Source organism: Salmo salar, chromosome 20 (assembly GCF_965601325.2).
Source record: "Salmo salar chromosome 20, fSalSal1, whole genome shotgun sequence".
In the NCBI taxonomy this organism is placed as follows: domain Eukaryota; kingdom Metazoa; phylum Chordata; class Actinopteri; order Salmoniformes; family Salmonidae; genus Salmo; species Salmo salar.
Window position 1 is genome coordinate 26,845,112 of NC_138310.1, and position 24,068 is coordinate 26,869,179.

At 42.7% G+C, this 24,068-nt stretch overlaps 2 protein-coding genes across 3 annotated transcripts in view; one reads left to right on the forward strand and one right to left on the reverse strand.

Moving 5' to 3' along the window:
• LOC106580355 (membrane-associated phosphatidylinositol transfer protein 2) overlaps positions 1-21,464 on the forward strand; it is a 91,749-nt gene extending 70,285 nt beyond the window's left edge. The window contains exons 12-25 of one of the 2 annotated variants that reach the window (XM_014161300.3): positions 688-807; positions 1,064-1,278; positions 2,083-2,258; positions 6,262-6,432; positions 7,466-7,618; positions 8,825-8,989; positions 11,606-11,754; positions 11,864-11,980; positions 12,088-12,204; positions 12,675-12,823; positions 13,046-13,195; positions 13,322-13,502; positions 13,702-13,830; positions 13,940-21,464. In XM_014161300.3, the coding sequence (XP_014016775.3) occupies positions 688-807; positions 1,064-1,278; positions 2,083-2,258; positions 6,262-6,432; positions 7,466-7,618; positions 8,825-8,989; positions 11,606-11,754; positions 11,864-11,980; positions 12,088-12,204; positions 12,675-12,823; positions 13,046-13,195; positions 13,322-13,502; positions 13,702-13,830; positions 13,940-14,293 (2,346 nt within the window). In that variant the 3' untranslated portion in view covers positions 14,294-21,464. The remainder of the gene's footprint in view (positions 1-687; positions 808-1,063; positions 1,279-2,082; positions 2,259-6,261; positions 6,433-7,465; positions 7,619-8,824; positions 8,990-11,605; positions 11,755-11,863; positions 11,981-12,087; positions 12,205-12,674; positions 12,824-13,045; positions 13,196-13,321; positions 13,503-13,701; positions 13,831-13,939) is intronic. The other variant, XM_014161302.3, reaches the window with a different exon arrangement.
• Positions 21,465-21,797: 333 nt separating this feature from the next.
• Positions 21,798-23,753, reverse strand: arl6ip4 (ARF like GTPase 6 interacting protein 4). Its single transcript, XM_014161299.3, has 5 exons — positions 23,390-23,753; positions 22,874-23,218; positions 22,618-22,735; positions 22,433-22,502; positions 21,798-22,321 (listed from the first exon to the last, which is right to left on the reverse strand). The coding sequence occupies exons 1-5, from the start codon at positions 23,577-23,579 to the stop codon at positions 22,265-22,267; spliced, it is 780 nt and encodes a 259-aa protein (XP_014016774.1). The 5' UTR covers positions 23,580-23,753; the 3' UTR covers positions 21,798-22,264.
• Positions 23,754-24,068: the final 315 nt, after the last annotated feature.

Here is a 24,068-nt window from a genome sequence, read left to right on the forward strand (position 1 = left end):
TCTGTTACTCAATGTTCTTTTAGATAACCAAAATTAAGCTAGCATTCGATATTTGACACAGGTTCAATTTTGTATAAATTCAAGCCTTTTTCTAACAAATTGTCAGAAACTCACATAATTTAATAGATTGCTCATTCAATACAGGATGTATTTTCATCTAGCTTTAGATTTGTGTGTAGGTGTGTGTGTATGTTTGTTTGTGTTTTTGGTTTTACTATCCTTGTGGGGACCAGAAGTCCACTCAAGGATAGTAAAACAAGGACAATTCGGACATTTCGCTGGTCCCTACAAGCAAAACAGCTATTTTAGGCATAGGGGTTAGGTTTAGGGTTACGGTTACAATTGGGGTTAGGGGTTAAGGGTTAGGGAAAATATGACTTTGAATGGGAATCAATTGTTTGTTTTACTATCCTTGTGAGGACCAAACGTGTGTGTGTGTATGTGTGTATGTGTGTGTGTGTGTGTGTGTGTGTGTGTGTGTGTGTGTGTGTGTGTGTGTGTGTGTGTGTGTGTGTGTGTGTGTGTGTGTGTGTGTGTGTGTGTGTTTGCTCGGGCGGGTTTGTTTGATTACGTGGTTATGACATCTGATTAGTTTAAAAGGGATTGGACCCTCTTATCTGCATCCTGCTTGATTGATATCTAATGATCTGATCTGTTTTATTAAATTGACCTGTGACCTCTATGTAGGTGTGCTTGATTGGGGACTGCGTGGGAGGGATCTTGGGGTTTGACGCCTTGTGTATCAGCAACCAGACTATTGGTGAGAGCCAGAACAGCAGCCGCAGGGGTAGTGTTATCAGCGTACAGGTAAGACCCAAACCTTAATGCTTAGCTACTTTCCCTGTTCCTAAGCTTTGCCCCTACCCCAAATCCCAGACACTCAACCAGTAGCCCTTATTCACCCTAAATACAAGTTACAGCCCTCCACTATTTCACCACCACATTTCTCCTCTAAGAAAGGACACTTATCCAGCACCCATCCTCGTTCTGGTGCCGTTTGCTTATCGGTCAGGTTCACTGTACATTCCCCAACCTCTGTCCTTCTTCTCATACCTCCCTGCAGGACCAGGACCTCCTCTCTCCAGGGATCATCATCAACAGTGGGTATGGCTCTGCCTCTCCCACCCTGGAGAGCAGCCGCCACCTGAGCCGCAGCAACGTTGACATCCCCCGCTCAGGAGGACCAGATGACCCCAAGAGACAGCTGCCCCGCAAAACGAGCGACTCCTCCACATACGAGTTGGACACCATCAACCACCACCAGGCCTTCCTGACTAGGTGTGACAGGGGTTACATTACTACAGTTACATGACATCATTGATGTAGCTGATGGTTAATATTGTTACTGTACTGAGAAGGGTATATGGCTATGCATGTGATATTGTAGAGTCATGGGTTGCTATAATCGTTTTCCTACATTGGTCTCTGTTTCTCTTACTGTGTGCTGTGTTTGTGTGTATGCAGTAGATGTTTAAAAAAAAATATATATATATATTTCACCTTTATTTAACCAGGTAGGCTAGTTGAGAACAAGTTCTCTTTTACAACTGCAACCTGGCCAAGATAAAGCAAAGCAGTGTGACACAGAGTTACACATGGAATAAACAATGAACAAGCCAATAACACAATAAACAAGTCAATGACACAGTAGAAAAAAAAGAAAGTCTATATACAGTGTGTGCAAAAGGCATGAGGAGGTAGGCAATAAATAGGCCATAGGAGCGAAGAATTACAATTTAACAGATTAACACTGGAGTGATAAATGAGCAGATGATGATGTGCAAGGAGAGATACTGGTGTGCAAAAGAGCAGAAAAGTAAATAAAAACAGTATGGGGATGAGGTGGGTAATTTACAGATGGACTATGTACAGCTGCAGCGATCGGTTAACTGCTCAGATAGCTGATGTTTAAAGTCTCCAGCTTCAGTGATTTTTGCAATTCGTTCCAGTCACTGGCAGCAGAGAACTGGAAGGAAAGGCGGCCAAATGAGGTGTTGGCTTTGGGGATGATCAGTGAGATATACCTAATGTGGGTGTGCTTCCCTCCTTGTGACCCTGACTGTTTGTCTGTTGTCGCCTCAGCATCCACTCCAGTGTTCTGCGGACCGACCCATGCTCACGCAGGTCCAGTAGCAGCACCTTTCAGGATGCAGGCTCTCTGGGGAAGTTTGAATTTGAGGTGGCAGACTTCTTCCTCTTCGGCTCTCCTCTGGGCCTTGTCCTCGCCCTGAGGAAGACTGTCATTCCTGTGCTGGATGGTAAGCCCACCTAAACAGAGGTCAAATGAATAAAGTGCCTTAAAAATGTGTTAGTTAAGCAATAAGGCACAGGGTGGTGGTATATGGCCAATATACCAAGGCTAAGGGATGTTCTTAAGTGCGACGCAACGCGGAGTGCCTGGATACAGCCCTTAGCCGTGGTATATTGGCCATATACCACAAACTCGCGAGGTGCCATATTGCTATTATAAACGGGTTAGCAATGTAAAAATAAATGTTTTGTCATACCCGTGGTATACGGTCTGATATACCGGGGCTGTCAGCCAATCAGCATTCAGGGCGAGACCACCCAGTTTATAATTAACATTTAAAAGTGGTGTGGTCTGAATTGGGTAGTGAAAACCTAGGAGGTACAGTGGGGTCTTATCTCCTTGAAATCCCCTTCTTCTCCTTTACACGCCGCCACTAGTTGCCACAAAGTCAGAAGGCCTGCCTACTCGACCAATCAGATGAGGGAGTGTGATGACATGTATGCCGGTTTGTGGGAAACGCCTAATTTTCGAAATGGCATATCTCGAGTTCAAGTTTGTGGACTAAATACATTCGAGAACAAGGATTGGCAACGTCATTAAAATTCATAACATTGAACAGGACAAAAGTTTTGGGCAAAAGGGTAAGTTGTCTTTTCTTTTTTGATAACTAGTAAGAAGATTTTGCTACTCTCATCTAAAATGAGATAGCTAGCATAAGGGATTCCATTCCAAGCACAGAGTTATTCTATTTGATAGAGCAACGTTGTTAGTTTCCCTACAAGCCTTTCATTCTAATAGTAATATATCATTGTTGACCTTGTTGTTGACCAACAGATGCATAGCCTTTGGCAGGGAAAAAACTCAGTCTCCCATTCAATGGTGTTCCATTTCAAGTTGTGGGTACAACGACGTATGTATGCCACCAGGGGAAAGACAAACAAACAAAAGCCAAAGAGAAATATGCTGCTGAAATGAACAAGAAGGCAGTAAGTTCAAAGACAGATCTCCAAATCTCCTTTGTGGAGACTCAATGTGAAACAGAAATCTGTCAGTACAAGGGTCAGATTTCCAGCACCACTCTCTGTTTTGAAACCCCTCCGTAGGGGTACATATCCCCTCCGTAACGTGTACATATCAAACTGTATTCTTATCATGTAATTATGTGTATAAAAGTACCATGTATGTAAAGTGTATCAATAATGTACACTGAGTGTAGAAATCATTAAGGACACCTTCCTAATATTAAGTTGCACCCCCTCCCCCTTTTTGCCCTCAGAACAGCCTCAATTCGTCAGGGCATGGACTCTACAAGGTGTTGAAAGCGTTCCACAGGGATGCTGGCCCATGTTGACTCCAAGCTTCCCACAGTTGTGTCAAGTTGGCTGGATACACAAAGGAAACTGTTGAGCGTGGAAAACCCCAGCGGTGTTGCAGTTCTTGACACAAACCGGTGTGCCTTGCACCTACTACCATACACCATTCAAAGGCACTTAAATCTTTTATCTTGCCCATTCACCCCCTTTAGCCAGCAGCATACCACCCTGTATCCCACTGCTGGCTTGCTGCAGAAGCTAAGCAGGGTTGGTCCTGGTTGGTCCCTGGATGGGAGACCAGATGCTGCTGGAAGTGGTGTTGGAAAGTCAGTAGGAGGCACCTTTTCCTCTGGTTTCAAAAAATTATCCCAATGCCCCAGGGTTGCGTCTTTTGGATGGGACGTTAAACGGGTGTCCTGACTCTCTGTGGTCACTAAAGATCCCATGGCACATATCGAAAGAGTAGGGGTGTTAACCCTGGTGTCCTGGCTAAATTCCTAACCTGACCCTCATATCATCACGGTCACCTAATCATCCCCAGGTTACAATTGGCTCATTCATCCCCCTCTTCTCCCCTGTGACTATTCACCAGGTCGTTGCTGTAAAATGAGAATGTGTTCTCAGTCAATTTAGCTGGTTAAATAAAATGAAAAAAATAATTACAGGCGTACACAATCCATGTCTCAAGGCTTAAAAATATTTATTTAACTTGTCTCCTCCCCTTCATCTACACTGATATGAAGTGGATTTAACAAGTGACATTAATAAGGGATCATAGCTTTCACCTGGATTCACCTGGTCAGTCTATGTCATGGAAAGAGCAGGTGTCCTTAATGTTTTGTACCAAATAGCTGTAAAAAAACAAAACATTTAAAACAATGTTACTTTTGTCTTCTGAAGTGGGGGGGGTGGATAGGACAATAAAATAAATACAAATGAATGTAAGTGGGGTCAGGGTGATGAGTTTCCCCTTAGACTGTAAAGAGCTTTGGGTGTCATGTAAGTCCAATCAATTGCAATTATTAAATGTTTTGTCATCTTCCATAGCTTGAAGACCATGCCTTTGTACAGAGATGGAAAATGGTACAAAATACCAAAAAGGTGGACTACAAGGCTATGCTATGTTAAATAAAGAAATTACTATAGTAAGTGCCTAGATGTCAAATAAAGTAACAGGGTTGAAGTTTTAATCTTAAATCAGCCAAAAAATGGCCAATTTCAAATATTTTCATTTCTGTGAACATTTCTATGAAACTGTATGTTTTACTTGTGGATTTGGAAAATTAAAAATCTAAAATCAAGATGGCAATTTGTTTGTTTACATGCCATTTCAAAAACAATGCAGATATTGGAGTAAAAATCTAAACGCAACATGCAACAATTTCAAAGATTTTACTGAGTTAAAGTTCATCAAAGGAAATAAATGCATTAGGCCCTAAACTATGGATTTCACATGACTGGGAATACTGATATGCCTCTGTTGGTCACAGATACCTTAAAAAAAGTAGGGCGTGGATTAGAAAACCACTCAGTATCTGGTGTGACCACCATTTGCATCATGCAGCGTGACACATAGAGATGATCAGTCTGTTGATTGTGGCCTGTGGAATGTTGTCTCACTTCTCAATGGCTGTGCGATGTTGCTGGATATTGTTTGGAACTGGAACATGCTGTTGTACACGTTGATCCAGAGCATCCCAAACATGCTCAATGGGTGACATATCTGGTGAGTATGCAGGCAATGGACTGGGACATTTTCCTTGCGACATGGGTCCGTGCATTATCATGCTGAAACATGAGGTGATGGCGGATGAATGGCACGACAATGGGCCTAAGGATCTTGACACAGTATGAGCTTTCCTGAGACGGTTTCCAATAGTTTGTGCAGAAATTATTGGGTTGTTGAAAACCACAGTTTCATCAGCTGTCTGAGTGGCTGGTCTCAGACGATCCTGCAGGTGAAAAAGCCAGATGTGGAGGTCCTGGGCTGGCGTGGTTACAAGTGGTCTGTGGTTGTGAGGCGGGGTGGATGTACTACCAAATTCTCTAAAATGACTCTGGTGGACATTCATGCAGTCAGCATGCCAATTGCAGGCTCCCTCAAAATGTATGTGGTATTGTGTTGTGTGACAAAACAACGCATTTTAGAGTGGCCTTTTATTGTCCCCAGCACAAGGTACACCTGTGTAATGATCATGCTGTTTAATGAGCTTCTGGATATGCAACACCTGTCAGGTGGATGGATTATCTTGGCAAAGGAGAAATGCTCACTAACAGGGATGTAAACAAATTTGTGCACAACATTTTTGAGAAATAAGCTTTTTGTGCGTATGGAAAATGTCTGGGATCTTTCATTTCAGCTTTCAACATGGGACCAACACTTTGCATGTTGCGTTTATATTTTTGTTAAGTATATTTCATTTAAGACAAATAACTATGAGTAAGGGCAAACATCATTATAAGCTTGCAAGCGGAGTTTGAATAAGACATCCGATTACCACTTTGCATTTAGAACGGTGGTCATTTATTATCTGTAATAAAACCAACATCATTGATGGATCACTAGATAAAATAAATGCATGTCTCTCGTCATAGGTGTCATCACACTCCCTCATCTGATTGGTCGACCCTTCTGACTTTGTGGCTGTAGTAACTAGTGAGGACCTCTTTCTGCCTGTTAACTCTGTCTCCCCCTAGTGGCCCAGCTGCGCCCTGCCTGCCAGCAGGTCTACAACCTGTTCCACCCAGCCGACCCCTCGGCTTCGCGCCTGGAGCCCCTCCTGGAGAAAAAGTTCCACCTCCTGCCCCCTTTCAATGTTCCCCGCTACACACGCTTCCCCCTGGGGGACGGCAACTCCGCTCTACTGGGTGAGCACACTGGACTGAGTGCTGGAAACGTGTACACACACACACACACACACACACACACTCTTGTACCTGTATGAGCATATAACTGTTGTGTATTTATATGCAAAGAAAAATGTACACATTTTGTTACATTCATAGGTTATATAACCCGTGTTTTGATTATCCGTTGGGGACTCTGTGTGATGTAACAGGGTGTGTAGAAACTGACAAATGTGATGGATCATGTAGTTAGTTTTCTTTCCCACAAGGTATATCTCTGAGACATTTTGCCAGTGGTCTGAGGATTGCTATTAGAGGCCGAAAAGTCCTTTAAGTTAAGAAAAATGTAACATTTTTCTATTGTTTGTGCTTCAAGTCTTTGTGAAGCAATGTTCTCATCTATATGTTTTCATGGTGCTGCTGGTTTCTGTTGTGGCTGGCTAGCCCTTACAGTAGAGTAACCTTACAGGCTACACTGCACCCTTTCTGTTTAAGTAGGGCTCAATGATACACTATTATTCTGCTATTCAAGAAGTAATGCTTGAGACTCAATCTCTCCTTTGCTGATAGTCTTTTCCATTCATGGATATCCTTTAATCAGCAAGAGCAGCAAGGGAAGTGCTAGCTGGGATTCTTTTTATCTTAGATATGATATAATAGATTGTTAAGTAATATAATGATCATTTTGATCTAATGAGCTGTCAGTCCATATCCTCAGGTTTACTGTACAGCATTGAGAAAGTCTTAAAGATGAATTTTGGTTCGTTGATCAGTGTGTGCTGAGGTACATTTAAATATGAGTTAGAGTCAGCCGAGTCTGAATTAGAATCCAATAACAGCATTACCCTTCTACTGCACACTTTAGCTGTACTCTAGAACCTGTTACTGCTACTGCAGTATTTCCTGGGCTTGACTCGCCTTTGCTGTCTTTTCTGTGTCTTCATTGTCTCCTTTTCTCCTCCTCTCTCGGCCTCCTTCCCCATCTCTGCAAAACCTGCCCCCTTCCCCTGACCCCCCTGCCCCCTCCCCTCTGAACCCCCACCTCCCCCTCTAGTGGAGACAGTCCAGAGTAACCCTCAGCTCCTGCTCGATACTGGGCCCTCCCTCTCTTTCCGCTGTCAGGAGCCCATCAGCGAGACCTGCATCCCTGTGCCGGTGCTAAACTGGCAGGAGGGCTCCCTCAAGGCCACACCTGCTGTTCTGGAGTGTGTGTAGCGTCTCCTCTTCACCTCTCGGGGGGAAGTCTCTCCCTCTGTGTCGTATACGTGTATTTTTGTGTTAGTTGCAGTTCCACCTTCCCTTTCCACACTGACTGTGTCTGTGTGTATATGTTTTCAGACCCTTACCAAAACTGGTGCATGAAAATGCTGTGAGAATGTTACCCCAGTCAAGAGTTGGGGTCACATTACTGACTGTTCCAGGTCAAACATGTCCTGCATGACATGTCCTGCCCTGTTTCTGCAGTATTCAGTCCATTACCTTTATTATAGCTCATTAGCATGGCTCTCAGAGCCTGTCTGTTTACACTATCTCTACGAAAATGAGGTAATTTTGCTAATCAAAATGTAATAGTCATTATTGTTGTTTGCATTTTAGTGATTTAGAGAAACAGCAATGGCTGCCACAGTGAATGATTCAGATAGGTACTTGTAGGAACCCTTGACCTGGAAGAGTCTGTCCTTGTTTTGCTGTGTTGTGCTTGCTGTTACCATCAATTATTAATGTTCTTTGTAATGGTATGAAAATATGGTACCACTACCTGCATTCATTGTTGTGATGTGGTTTCTTTGCTGCTGCAGCATCTCCTTAACGACAAATACAAGCGTTGGGGAGTGTGTAAAGGTGATAGGCAAATGTTTCCATATAAGCCATAACACTGTGACTAGAGAACTATCTTCTCCTAGTGGGTGATTTTGCCAAATCGGAGACTTGGAAGCTATACTGACTGTGTTGCTCAGATGTCTGCTTGAAACATGGAACCCTGCCCCTTGCATTGTAATTGTGTATCCTTGTGGTCAATATAGTATCTCCTGACCTTTCTGTTACATGTTGATTACACATACTAAATGGAACTGTTATCACCTTAGTGATACATGCTAATAATAATCCAGCTAATCATTTGACAGACATTAAACCTTTTGAGACATAGTAATATGACCACCAATGGAGTAAAAGATTCCACACATGTCACTTTTCACATGCTGTTGTATTCATCAGAACACTATTTGACCACTCACTGATTGTCACAGAAATCTGACGTTGGCTCCTGCTGGTTTCACACCCACTAAAACCATGGCCTGGCCCATCACATTTCTTGGATGCAAACCCCTTCCTTCTCATCCTGTTACCTCCCTGTTCATCCACCTCTCCTCTTGTCTATGTCTAATGGGATATCCTTGTTTCGGCTCAATAGCGGATTTTGTTCAGTCTCATGGTGGTGTCTTCATGGACAGTTCGTACCCCTCCTCCCCCGTTACGGGCCCCCACTGCCGGGGCCTGCGGAGGGCCAGTGAGGTCAGCGTTGCCAGCCAGGTCTCAGGAATGGCAGACAGTTACACTGCCACCAACATAGCCAACAGTAAGTGTTCTCCTTACCACAAGTATCTCTCTCTCTCTCTCACTCACACTGCTCCATCTCAATTAACTCCTCTTTCAGTCAATCTCTTCTCTAGTTTCTCTATCTCTCTCTCTCTCCTCTCTCTCTCTCATTCACACACACACTGCTCCATCTCAACTCCTCCTTCAGTGAATCGCTTCTCTACTCACTCACTCACTCACTCACTCACTCACTCACACACTCACTCACTCACACACTGCTCCATATCAACTCCTCCTTCAGTCAATCACTTCTCTGGTCTACTCACTCACTCACTCACTCACTCACTCACTCACTCACTCACTCACTCACTCACTCACTCACTCACTCACTCACTCACTCACTCACTCACTCACTCACTCACTCACTCACACTGCTCTATCTCAACTCCTCTTTCACTCTTCTCTAGTCTTTCTCTCTATTTCTCCTTTCTTGCTCGTCCTACTCCACTTCACTCCTTCATTCTCATCCCAATCTTCTCTCTCTCTGATTCTCACCCACCTTACTCACACTCTGCACACATCACTCAGTGCGCCGGATTCCGAGCAGCTCTGTAGTGACCCAGTTGTGCCTGCATTCACAGAATAACCACTTAGTTATCTGCTAGCTCAGCTCCAACACATTACGACACCTGTGATGGATTACACTGCTCTAAGCCCCTTCATCAGAGAGGGAGCATAACATCACCACAGACATATCCATTGTTCAAATTCAATGTGCCAGAAGATTAAAACATGACTACTGAAGAAGCAAAAGCTCACGTCCTGTCACTGCGTGTTCGTCCTACTCTGAGCCATTGTTTGAATGTAAATGCAAAGGAGTTCTGCATTTATTTAATGTGTTTGCAATGCATGTAAAGAGACCCTGTTTCACTGATTCATTCCTGCATTGTTCGCACCTTGTCACACTGTCTACCCAGATGCCCAAGCTTCTTTTGTGTTTGATGTAAAGAAGAATGTCTCCCAAAGTCTGGCTTTCCCTTGTAATCTCTGTCTGAAGTGGATATGTCCTAAATAAGGACCCATAACACAGCTTTCAAACATTTACTAACGTTCTACTCAGTTGGGAAGTTGTAATAGTGCGTTGATGAGGTCATTTCCAGTCATTGAAAGAATTGCTCATTGCTTGTCAAAAGCAAGTGCCATGGAATGCTTTTGTCGCTGTTCAGAAATGCAACAGAACGGAATGTACACACACAAAATAAGTATGAAAATGGGTTTTGTCAAAGATAATTCTAACCTTCCTTTTCAGTTTATATGAGGACCAGTCGGACACTTAATTGATTACTTTGTTTTGAAGCCAGTTTCAGGTTGTGAATGCAGCTTGTAGCAGAAGTACTTTACATGTTTGCAAACTGGAATTAACTGCACTATAAGATACAGTACTCGACAGTATGAAAACAATTCCTTTTGACATGATCTATCATTCATTTTCACATGCCAAATTAACCAAACCAAATTCTCCCTGAGAAGCCCCCTCAAGTCCCCTAGAAAAGAAAGGAGTGACCCAGTCCCAGGAACTACCAATACAGATCCAGGAAATGGGCCACAACTAGACATAGAGACCCAGAAGCCAACATAGGTGTGAGCCCCTGTGGCTCTGGTCAGTTAGAGAGACACTTGTCAACTGGCCTGGAGTATGCCATATATGACCTGGTCTCCCTGGACTGAGGCAGAAGGGGATCAGGGTATTCTTATAAAACACTGGACCCTATCAACTATGTACCAAATCCAGGCTCAGCCTACTACTGACTTCTCTTATGGGAAATCCTAATATATTGGACAATCAATCTCCTTTTAACATTGTTCTTGTCTACCAGAGATTTCTCTCAGCTTTTCTCGGTTTATTCCTTTCTGTTTCTATGACGATCCTGTTCCCTGGTGGACTATGTTTTTTGAATAAAGCACAGTCCCATTAACTTCACACACCAGACCGGTAAGAGAGACCCTCAACATACTGAGATGATATTTTGACTTTAAAAGTGTAACATACCCATCATCCAAATGATATAGCAGGAAGGCTACTTGCCCAACTTCCCAGTCTCTGCCTCACAGTTGACACCATTCAACATAGGCACATTTGTGATCAGTCCACAAGAATAAATGGTTATTCAGATATTTGTGCCCTAGCCTGTTCTGGAGGCAAACATTAATTCATCAGTGACAGTCCCAGTGTGAATCCACTTAGTGAAGTTTTATTTGGCAAAATCATTGAACAGATGTCTTTATAATCCCATCATCCCTTTTCTTCATATTTAATACAAATAACTGCTGGTTTGTTGCTATTTACGTTGACTCGTGTCTTGAACCAACTTTAACAATGTAATTCTTGCATAACAATGGTTCTCTTCCTTATCTATATGTATTTCAACAGTAACAATCTTCAACTCCTGCCTTACTTCCCTTATAGCTGAGGAACTGCTGTGGACGATCTGGGCTTTGATAGTGGTTTATGATTGAGTACAGCCTTCAATACAGCCAAACGGTTTATGGTTGAACTTTTCCAGGGGTGTGTATTGGGATGTTGTGCCCCTCTGCCTTACTCACAATGCAACCATGCCACTCCACCCCTACCCATGTACCCCCTCTCACCATGCAGTCGCAGCCCGTTGGTGGGGCACCAAGCGTGTGGACTTTGCCTTGTACTGCCCTGATGCCCTGACAGCCTTCCCCACAGTGGCACTACCGCACCTCTTTCATGCATCCTACTGGGAGTCCACTGATGTAGTGTCCTTCCTGCTGCGACAGGTGAGCTCACCCCATAATCTTCCATGGCCTGTGCTTCTGGCCCCCTTTAAAATGTACACTAGTGTGGCTATGGTGAGTATGTGTGGTGTCATCTATATGTTTATTTTAGGTTATGAGACATGAAAACTCCAGCATACTGGAGCTGGATGGTAAGGAGGTGTCAGAGTTCACTCCATCTAAACCCCGGGAGAAGTGGCTCAGGAAGAGAACCCTCGTCAAGATCAGGGTACAGTCTGCTGCAGCTATAACAGTGTTGACCACTTGAAGAGATTCACTCTTGCTAACACTGTAATTGTGTCTCAATCTATTCATGTGTGTGTATTTTTTGGACAGAATGTGACAGCCAATCATCGTGTAAACGATGCAGTGTTCACAGAAGGTGGGCTGCAGATCGTGACTGGCCGCTTCATGTACGGACCTCTGGACATGGTCACACTGACTGGGGAGAAGGTAGGCTCTCTCTCTCAGCAATCAGTATGATCATTTTCCATTACAACAATGCAAACAGTGGGTTTGTAACACACAAAGTCCTATATATAAATGTACTTATCCCTCCATCCACCTTATCCCTATGTACTTATCCTTCCATCCACCTTATCCCTATGTACTTATCCTTCCATCCACCTTATCCCTATGTACTTATCCTTCCATCCATGAGTCGTATCTGTATTTGTTTTCAATTCAAAATATGCTACATGTATGTGTGCATCTTCAATGTGTTTGTGTTCAAAGTGGTTGTGTATCGATCTCTATGTTGGTCCTTTGTAGTTCAGTTGGTAGAGCATGGCGCTTGTAACGCCAGGGTAATGGGTTTGATTCCCGGGACCAGCCATATGTAAAACGGATGCACGCTTGACTGTAAGTCGCTTTGGATAAAAGCGTCTGCTAAATGGCATATACAGTATATATTATGTTTACAGGTGGACATCCACATCATGACCCAGCCCCCGTCTGGAGACTGGGTGTACTTTGACACGGAGCTGACTAACGGCAGTGGCCGCGTTTCCTTCATCATCCCAGAGAGCAAACGGCTGGGGGTTGGCGTCTATCCGGTCAAACTGGTGGTCAGGTGAGTGGCATCTATGGCATGCTCTTCTATGGTCTCTTTCAGCCAATCCAGTCCTGAGGCTTCAGAAATGGTGCCCTCTGTTTTTGGAGGGTTTTAGGTGACTCTGTCAAAAAACACTTACATCTCTTTTTTTATTCTGTTCCTCTGCCTCTTTATTTCTTTCCAATTGTCTCTGTCTCTTCTCCTCTATCTTCCAATTGTTTTGTGTCCTATCACCGACAGGGGGGATCACACATTTGCAGACAGCTACCTGACAGTGCTTCCCCATGGGACAGAGTTTGTTGTGTTCAGTATAGACGGCTCATTCGCTGCCAGCGTGTCCATCATGGGGAGCGATCCCAAAGTTCGAGCCGGAGCAGTCGATGTGGTCAGGTAACATGCACCTGGCATCACCTGGGATTGGACAGTTATAAGCATCTGCCAAAATGATTTCTGTCTCTATAACCCGTTGTGTTGCACTCTCTCCACTCTTTCTTATAGCGTTTGATTTCTTTCCAGGCACTGGCAGGACCTGGGCTATCTGATCGTCTATGTGACGGGGCGTCCAGACATGCAGAAGCAGAGAGTGGTGGCGTGGCTGTCTCAGCATAACTTCCCCCATGGCATCGTCTCCTTCTGTGATGGCCTGGTCCACGACCCACTCAGACACAAAGCCAACTTCCTCAAGTCACTCATGGAGGTGAGGATGGCAGTGGGGGTTGGGTGGTGGGTTTGTTGAGGGTACTGGAGTGGGTAACAAAGGCTGGGGGTAGGTTCAGGAGTAGGTGAGGGTTAAGGGGAATGGTGCAGAAGACAATGAAGGGAGAGGAGATGATTGAAGAGATGTACGTTTTCTTGGTCCGAATTTATCGATGACACTTGATTCGCTGGTTCCACAGGCTCACATGAAGATCTTTGCTTGTTACGGTTCTACCAAAGACATCGCGGTCTACACCTCCATCGGCCTCTCTCCCTCCCAGATCTACATTATTGGCCGATCCTCCAAGAAGATGCAAGCTCAGTGCCAGGTACGATAAACATGCACTGACTTTTTAGTTTAGTCCTGGTCTTCTAGTTCACCATATGCAACACTTCATTACATTATATGACTGTCTCTTTCCCTGCCTGTCCCAACAGTTCATTACAGAGGGCTATGCGACCCACCTCTCTCAGCTGGAGTACAACCAGCGCTCCCGGCCAGCAAAGACTAGCAGTGCCCGTATGGTCCTACGGAAAGGCAGCTTTGGTCTGGGTGCAAGCAGCGACTTCCTACGGAAGCGGAACCACCTGCTGCGCACCATCTCCGCCCAGCCGACCTCCAGCTTGCCCAGCGGCAGCGGCCACAGTAGACCAGAGCGCACACAGAGCCAGTCAGACAGCCACAGCCAGCATGGCCCTGGACCAGCCCAGCGCAGCATGAGCATTACAGCAGGCTGCTGGGGCCGCAGTGGCAGCACCAAGCTGGAGCCTGGGGTGTTCAACCCAAAGTAGGAGGATGAAATTGAGCAAGGACAAAGGTGATGAGGAAAGGGGAAAACTGCAGAAAGAGAAATTCAAGAAAGGAAGATTGAGATGACCAGAGAATAATTTAAAGACAAGGGAGAGTGGGATGCTGGTCGTAGGTTTTCAAAGCTCTAAATACAGAGACAGGAAGAAGAATGAAAGAATACATGCGGTAAACATGTCAATGGAACTTGGGGAAAGCGCAAGGACGCCGTCATTGGCACCTATTAAAAATAAGCTGCATAATATATAAATATCTGATAAATGCTAACTCCGGTTCATATAGCTGGTAGTAAAGCTAGCCATATGGAAATCGTTGGTGGTAATTTAAGTAGTTTTTAAGTGTAATGCTTGGTGACGATGACATAAACATGTATTGGGGTTGACACCCATAGAAGCATTATACTCCAAATTATAAACTGGGTGGTTTGAGACCTGAATGCTGATTGGCTAACAGCCTTGTATATTTAACCTTTATTTAACTAGGCAAGTCAGTTAAAGAACAAATTCTTATTTACAGTGGGTAAACTGCCTTGTTCAGGGGCAGAACGACAGATTTTTACCTTGTCAGCTTGGGGATTCGAACTAGCAACCGTTCGATTACTGGCCCACTAGGCTACCTGCCACCCCGGTATATCAGACTGTATACCACGGGTAAGACAAAATATTTATTGTAACTGCTCTAATTACGTTGGTAACCAGTTTATAATAGCAATAAGGCACCTCAGGAGTTTGTGGTATATGGCCAATATACCACGGCTAAGGACTGTGTCCAGGCATTCCACGTTGCGTCGTGCATAAGAACAGCCCTTAGCCGTGGTATATTGGCCATATACAGTTGAAGTTGTAAGTTTACATACACCTTAGCCAAATACATTTAAACTCAGTTTTTCACAATTCCTGACATTTATTCCTAGTAAAAATTCCCTGTCTTAGGTCAGTTAGGATCACCACTTTATTTTAAGAATGTGAAATGTTACAATAATAGTAGAGAGAATGATTTATTTCAGCTTTTATTTCTTTCATCACATTCCCAGTGGGTCAAAAGTTTGCATACACTCAATTAGTATTTGGTAGCATTGCCTATAAATTGTTTAACTTGGGTCAAACGTTTCGGGTAGCCTTCCACAAGCTTCCCACAATAAGTTGGGTGAATTTTGGCCCATTCCTCCTGACAGAGCTGGTGTAACTGAGTCAGGTTTGTAGGCCTCCTTGCTCGCACATGCTTTTTCAGTTCTGCCCACCAATCGTCTATAGGATTGAGGTCAGGGCTTTGTGATGGCCACTCCAATACCTTGACTTTGTTGTCCTTAAGGCATTTTGCCACAACTTTGGAAGTATGCTTGTCCATTTCAAAGACCCATTTGCGACCAAGCTTTAACTTCCTGACTGATGTCGTGAGATGTTGCTTCAATATATCCACATAATTTTCCTCCCTCATGATGATGCCATCTATTTTGTGAAGTGCACCAGTGCCTCATGCAGTAAAGCACCCCCACAACATGATGCTGCCACCCCTGTGCTTCATGGTTGGGATGGTGTTCTTCGGCTTGCAGGCCTCCCCCTTTTTCCTCCAAACATAACACTGGTCATTATGGCCAAACAGTTGTATTTTTGTTTCATCAGACCAGAGGACATTTCTCCAAAAAGTACAAACTTTGTCCCCATGTGCAGTTGCAAACCGTAGTCTGGCTTTTTTTTATGGCTGAGCGGCTTTTCAGGTTATGTCGATATAGGACTCGTTTTACTGTGGATATAGATACTTTTGTACTTGTTTCCTCCAGCATCTTCACAAGGTCCTTTGCTGTTGTTCTGGGATTGATTCGCACTTTACACACCAAAGTACGTTCATCTCTAGGAGACAGAACGCGTCTCCTTCCTGAGCGGTACGATGGCTGTGTGGTCCCATGGTGTTTATACTTGCGTACTATTGTTTGTACAGATGAACGTGGTACCTTCAGGAGTTTGGAAATTGCTCCCGAGGATGAACCAGACTTGTGGAGGTCTACACTTTTTTTCTGAGATCTTGGCTGATTTCTTTTGATTGTCCCATGATGTCAAGCAAAGAGGCACTGAATTTGAAGGTTGGCCTTGAAATACATCCACAGGTACACCTCCAATTGACTCAAATGATGTCAATTAGCCTATCAGAAGCTTCTAAAGCCATGACATCATTTTCTGGAATTTTCCAAGCTGTTTAAAGACAGTCAACTTAGTGTATGTAAACTTCTGACCCACTGGAATTGTGATACAGTGAATTATAAGTGAAATAATCTGTCTGTAAACAATTGTTGGAAAAATTACTTGTGTCATCCACAAAGTAGATGTCCTAACCGACCTGCCAAAACTATAGTTTGTTAAACAAGAAATTTGTGGAGTGGTTGACAAACAAGTTTTTTATGACTACAACGTAAGTCTATGTAAACTACAATTTCAACTGTACCACACCCCCCTCGGGCCTTATTGCTTAATTTTACCCCAACATTGTGTGAAATAAATGTATAAACAATAGCATAAATGTAGGTTAATTTTGATGGACAACAATGAGGAGATTGGGAAGGGGGGGTTGTGTGCGTGGTGTTTCCAATGTTTTGGTCAAATTCCATTGATCTCTTTACCACATCTATACAGCATTGAAAACCTTTGGTGCTACGAACCAGTCTTTATTAAAGCAACACCATCAATATACCTGAATCAACAAAAACAACAACAGGCGGAGGCAATGTCTCTTTTTTCTTCGGACATTGATACAATGGAGAAAAGCCTTTTAAGAAGCATCTTATTTAAGCAAGGAACATGCATGCACAACACACAAACAAACCTCTGGCCAACAATAGGAAGAGACTCCTAAAGAAAGAGACTTGGACTGTTTCTGAGTTGCATATTGCTCTAGTTTTTATTTATCATATTCATCATATATGTCTTTAATACCATATCGATATACACAGTGTGTCTCCTGGTCTCCAGCGTCCTCATGCTGCCAGTTTGGTTTAACTCCTGATAGATCCATGTCCCCCATCTCCCACCCTGGGTTATGCAGGTGGGTTGTATCCTCCCTGCACCATGACACAGTCTCCAGTCTCCAGAACCACACACATACAGCCAAAATAGAATTATAGCAGTGTTTCAGCAGCTGCAATACTCTTAAGTCTGTATACCAATTGCGCTTTGATTACAGTTGAGACCCCAATCATTGTCTGTTTTATCATACAGAACATGTTACATTATAGTCCACTGTAATCATTGCCTATACAACAAAGTATATTTATGTATATCACTTGCAGGGAAAACTTGTATCACTGTAAGGTGATGTGCCAAAGTAGGCAGTATGCTCAATTTACTACTGTACGTGAAGGGAGAAGCTGAATGGAAGATGACTGTTGAGAGACTGAAACTGCTCTGTGGACCTTGTTTGGATTGATTGATTGTATAGTTGAAGATAACCGAGGCTTGTATATAATATTGTATGGAGAGCTGAGGTCAGGCCTACCAAGGGGCAATTCTCTAATATCCTCTTCACACTTAGGAGATACACATTCAGGATACACATTTTCATTATTATTTAACAGGATACATAGATATAAATGTATATATTCATTTTTTGTGAACAGAAAAACAATTGTTTTAGTTCTAACTACATAGTGTTTCATTTTTTATGTTTGTATCTCATGCAATCATCCGCAGCAGCCAATACACAGCAGGGGTATTTGCCTTGCATTGTATTGCATTTCTACCACATCGACTGAACATGCAAATGGCAAGATTTGTGTTAATGTATCTGCTATCTTAATGTGTCATATGTTTATTATGATATACACTACATGACCAAATGTATGTTGACACCTGCTCGTCAAACATCTCATTCCAAAATCGTGGGCATTGATATGGAGTTGGTCCCCCCTTTGCTGCTATAATAGCCTCCATTGTTCTGGGAAGGCTTCCCACTTAACTGTTGGAACATTGCGTCCATTCAGCCACAAGAGCATTAGTGAGGTCGGGCACTAATGTTGGGCGATTAGGCCTGGCTCGCAGTCGGCGTTCGAATTCATCCCAAAGGTGTTCAATGGGGTTGAGTTTAGGGCTCTGTGCAGGCCAGTCAATTTCTTCCACACCGATCTCAACAAACCATTTCTATATGGACCTTGCTTTGTGCACGGGGGCATTGTCATGCTGAAACAGGAAAGGGCCTTCCCTAAACTGTTGCCACGAAGTTGGAAGCACAGAATCGTCTAGAATGTCATTGTATGCTGTAGCGTTAAGATTTCCTAAGGGGCCGATCCCAAACCATGAAAAACAGCCCCAGACCATTATTACTCCTCCACCAAACTTTACAGTTGGCACTATGCATTTGGGCAGTTAGCGTTCTCCTGGCATCCGCCAAACCCAGATTCGTCCGTCGGACTGCCAGATAGTGAAGCGTGATTCATCACTCCAGAGAATGCGTTTCCACTGCTCCAGAGTCCAATGGCGGTGAGCTTTACACCACTCCAGCTGACGCTTGGCATTGGGCATGGTGATTTTAGGCTTATGTATGGCTGCTCAGCCATGGAAAAGTATTTCATGAAGCTCCCGACGAACAGTTCTTGTCCTGACGTTGGTAGTGAGTGTTGCAATCGAGGACAGACAATTTTTACGCTCTACACGCTTCAGCACTCGGCGGCACCGTTCTGTGAGCTTGTGTGGCCTACCACTTCGCGGCTGAGTCGTTGTCGCTCCTTTACGTTTCCCCTTCACAATAACAGCACTTACAGTTGACCGGAGCAGCTCTAGCAGGGCAGAAATTTGACGAACTGACTTGTCAATGTTTGTCTATGGAGATTGCATGGCTGTTTACTCAATTTTCTACACCTGTCAGCTATGGGTTTGGCTATTTCAGCCACTAATTTGAAGGGGTGTCCACATACTTTTGTATATATAGTGTATTTTGAAAGTCAATCAATACCTGAGCTGTAAATGAGGCATTCAATGTTATTGAGCACGTAGACAATACTATTTAGGTTCAGTTGGGAGTTATTTGTTGAAGCCTCTGAAAAGGCTGTAGATATTTGTAAAAATATGCTTTGGAAAGAAGGAACATACAGTAGAGTTAAGATTTGTTCAATAATGTTGATTAATAAGTTAAGGTGATTAATCTTAGGTTTATTCATGCAAATGATGTTTACCTGTTTCAAAACTGTGTAGAACTATGACTGTAATGGACCACGGAGTACTGAAATGTTAGTGAGAAGGTGCAATATTACCCACAATCATGCCACAGCAGCAGATCCACCATATAGAAAGAATGCCACAATGCATTGACAATCAGTTAAGCAGGCACATGCAGCAGCAGAGACAGAACCTCGTGCTAACACACTCACAAAATGTCTAGGTGCCCTGTGATGAGACATACGGGTAGAAACATTTTCAAAGCACATGATGATCATAGCAAATTGTTTATACAAATGGGATCTTGGTTGAACGGTCATTACATTTCTGGCGTGATCCAGGGACAGCAAGGAAGACAGTGTGAGGGGTGTATTGGGAGGGAGGACCATCATGGTGAAGTGGGGTCCTCGCAATCCATACAGATTGCTCTGGTAGGGAATGAATGAGGCATCAGACTGTCTATAGCCCTGTTTATACCTGGTACTAACATGTGCCCCAAGTCCTGATCTGGTCCACATTCTGATTGTGCCCACATTTTCAGATGGGTGTAGACTATTAAAAGACACATTGTGATCAGATCTTCCTGACCCCCTCCGGAGGTAGTAAGGCACGCACTGTGTCTGGATATCAATGAAGTGAAAGCAGATATGGATGGTCAAACCATTTAAATCTTTATACCAGCCTCTAAAATCATTGCCAGGTAGCACAAGTGACTTATGACATCAGTAATTAATGTAAAGAAACATTTAATTCATATTATTTTGAAAGAATATCTCTCAAATACTTAGCATACAGGGAGGCATCAGCTAATCTGGTAACAATACAGAAACTAGAGCTGGGCGATATGGACAAAAATCTATGTTATGATAAATTGACTATATTATCACGATAAAGATAAATTGAATGATACGTTGAATGAAATGTATAAGCACCAGTAATTATTTTACCCTTTCAACTACCCCTACAACTTTGAATGTTATCAATTGTCCCATTAGCAATATTAGCAGACAGGCCTATTTCATTACAACTTCACATTCCTCTAGTAAAGGCTACTTATCGTTATCAGTAAAATGTCCTCGATAAACTGAAAATTATCGAAACTGACCATTTATCGTCCCAGCTCTAGTAGACATGACTAACCTTAATAAGAGTGATTGGATCATACAACTCACATGTTAGAGCAAGGTTTAAATTAGGCTATTGTGAACCCAATGTTCTAGAATACTTGCTTGACCACCAGATTCTTCTCATACATATAATATGAGATCATGCTATTCCTGTCCATTGCCCTACAATAGGCATATTTCAGGGCGACCCAGAAGGCATTGCCCCAAATACACATGAACATGCAACAGGCATGGTAAAGGATGCAGTCAGTTGAGCTGGAAGGGCTTGTGTTTTGAAGCAATGCCGTTGTAACTGATACTTTGGGCTGATACGAGTCACTGTTCATATGATATGCTTTTGACCTTTTTTTAAAGGTGGTACATAACTCTATGGGCAACCCATATGGATTTCTCTGTAGACAACTGAGTCTTTCTGTGCATCCTAACAGTGAAATTGGAGAAGACTGGTTAGCACATCCAGCTATAAGAAAACATACACCCCTCTAACAATTATTACATGGCTGGTCTTTAAAGCATCGTCCTGCATCAGTCAACTGGACATTGACACCCCAAGAATGTAAAGATAGACATGTGCAATCATCAGTTAAACTCAGACACATCTGGACAAAGACATTCCCCATAGTTCTGCTACTAGCAGATGCAGATATTACCAGAGGCCTTACAGTACATTTCCCTTTTTGCCTTAAATTTGATGTTTCAATGGTCTGACTCATGCCTCCATGGAATAATCCTCCAATAGAATTTGCTGTATGGTCACTGAAAGGGGCCATTATTTCCCAATGAGACTTTGGTTTGACTTGTGGTTGGTTGGTTTCATCCCCAGGGAAATAGTATAAATGTACATAGGAATATATTAAATAAAACTACATGAACTCTGCGCTGAAAAACAGGTTTCATCTCACACTCTTTTTGAAATGGCAATGCTGACAATTTGATCACATCAAAAGGACCTTACCTGGATGTAAAAATGTCCCAATACCTTGGCTTTGTTAAAGCTTGGTATATACAGTATCAATATACTTTGTGTTACTCCAAAGTTTGACAGTTTTATTACCAATTCCCTGTGTTTACATATACAGTGTATAAAAAGTAAGTATGAAGAACAGAAATTAAATGTGTGGTTTCTTGTCTGTAAATAATTTTAATGGCGGGTGTATGGTTAGGTTTTAAACCTGTAACTGAAATAGTAAATATCCGATGCACACAGCAATGGTCAAGGATAATTATCTAAGAAAAATACTTTATTACATGGTAAAAAAGTAAATAGCATTATACAGTTCACTGTTTTGGGGGTCAGTTTGAATGCATGTTAAATTTAATTGAATATTAAACTGGCAGATGGCCATTCTGAATTTCTGATACATTCAGAGAAATTCCAAAGTGAATTATGATGAAAGGATGCTGGTCAACTAAAATACAAATTTAATTTGATTACATTTCATTTGAGCAATTAAACAAAAAAATGTGGCCAAACATGATGTATATGATTGAGTCACACTCACAGTACAGTCATAGATAGGCACAGAAAGGGTTGATTTTCACTTTCATTTTGGAGACATGTAGGGATCCTGTCATGTAAAAATGAGGCACAGCACAACTAACTGGAGACCTATTCTTCTGTCCTATCTATACAGAATGGTATAGATGTCTCCTTCCTACCGTAGCCTTTATATCAGGGGGAAACCCTCTACCTGTTCAGTCCTAGTTTCTTCTGAAAGGAGTTTCCGTCTCCCTTTGTGGCTTGCTATAACAAGAGAGGGCAAGTGTTAGGTAGACATTTTTATAGGTAGAGGACAACACTTCAACCCCATAAAAGCACACACAGCTGCATGGTCTTTGATGGTTTTCCATTTACCTTGTTGATGTCTTTGTGTCTCTCTTTACTGACAATCTCTTCAATGATCTCTCCCTCTCCCCTTATCAGCCTGAAAAACAAAAACAGAGGGAATAAAAACCAGCACACACCCATATAGGAATAGATATTGAAACTACCGAACCATAGATGCCATGGGAACACAGTTGTATATAGCGTTGGTGTACCTGGTGCGTCCAGTCTCAGGGTCTACCACCCTGCGGATGACACTCTGCTTAGCCTCATACTCCTCCTTTGTTAAGGGTCTCTTGGTGGATAGCCTGGCTTTCTGCTCATCTGTCATTGCTACAGAATGGACAAAAACAAAACATCCACCCATCTGCTCAGCTTTATATCTGGTTTCATATTCCATTCTTTGTTTAGCTAGTTAACAAATAAACATTAGCTATTGAGGACATATAACAAAATATGAGACCAACATACCTGGTCCATGATCTTCTGTGCAATCATCACTCTGCCACAACTCCAGGAAGGGCTGGGGGGTGCTGCCTACAGGCTGAGGGGGGGCTGGAGGGGGCATCAAATCTACAAGCAGAGATGCTCTTCGTTCTTCCAATTTCTTTATCTTCTTCTTTTTCTTCTTCTCCAATTTCATCTCTTTCTTCAACTTTCTTTTCTTCTTCTTTAACTTCTTCTTGAATTGTTTCCTTTTCCTTTCCTTCCTCTTGGACTTTTCATCACTTGATGAGGAGGATGAGGAGGATGAAGAAGAGCTTGACGAGGAAGATGAGGAACTTCTTTTTTTCATTTTCTTCTTCCCTTTCAGATCTGAAGCAGACAAATGTACACATTGTAAAATTGCTAGACATACAAAGATATTTCATTATCTTATTCTCTGACATTAGATATCTGTATGTGAGGGTGAAGTGCTACACATACGTGTGTAACGTTAGCTATCTACTACTACGTGTGATTTAATAATAATTTAGTCAAGAAAACCTTGGCTCTTGCTGAGGGAACGTGAGGCTTTCTTTGAAGGGGTCGGACTCGCACTGCTGCTGGACGATGAGGAAGATGAAGAAGAGGAATGTCTTCGCTTTTTCTTCTTGGACAATTTTTTCTCTCCGACTTGTCTGCTCGTGCTCTTGGTCTTATCCGCGGAACTGTCACGCGATCTACTCCGCTCCATAGTCGAAAATGTACGCTGTGTATGCTAGGGCAATCAATTAATCGTATTCCTTTAAAACTTTACTGAAGATTCTGTAAATCAATTTAGAAATACTTTGCTAACGACAGCTGGAAATAAGTGGCAACAAAACATGTCCACCCCCGATAAATAGGTTGTGCAGCTGTTTTTATTCCCCCGTGCATTTCCGGATCGTGAGGAAGTGTGTCCGCTTCACATTGTTGTCCTCTTGCACACTGATCATATACTTTTATGGGCCGCCTATCATATTGGCAATTAATTACCTGAATAAATATTTTTATTGATATAAAATCAAGATGTATATCATACTCAAAACTATGTATCACCTCTTGAGGGTTGAAGTAGAGGGTTAAAGGTATTGCATTGTGATATTTTGTATCATTCCTATACAAATGTAACTAGAGTAACCTACCTGCAATCTTTACAATGGAAATTATATATAATAGTAAGATTGATGGGTCTATTGCAGAG

What these genes read in the sequence shown, in the direction of transcription:
- arl6ip4 (XM_014161299.3), bottom strand. Translation starts at nt 23,579, where the DNA reads ATGGAGCGGAGTAGATCGCGTGACAGTTCCGCGGATAAGACCAAGAGC. An exon ending in CACAGAAGATCATGGACCAG is followed by an intron (nt 22,736 to 22,873) that starts GTATGTTGGTCT and finishes TCCATTCTGTAG; the next exon opens with CAATGACAGATGAGCAGAAA. An exon ending in CCTGAGACTGGACGCACCAG is followed by an intron (nt 22,503 to 22,617) that starts GTACACCAACGC and finishes TTTGTTTTTCAG; the next exon opens with GCTGATAAGGGGAGAGGGAG.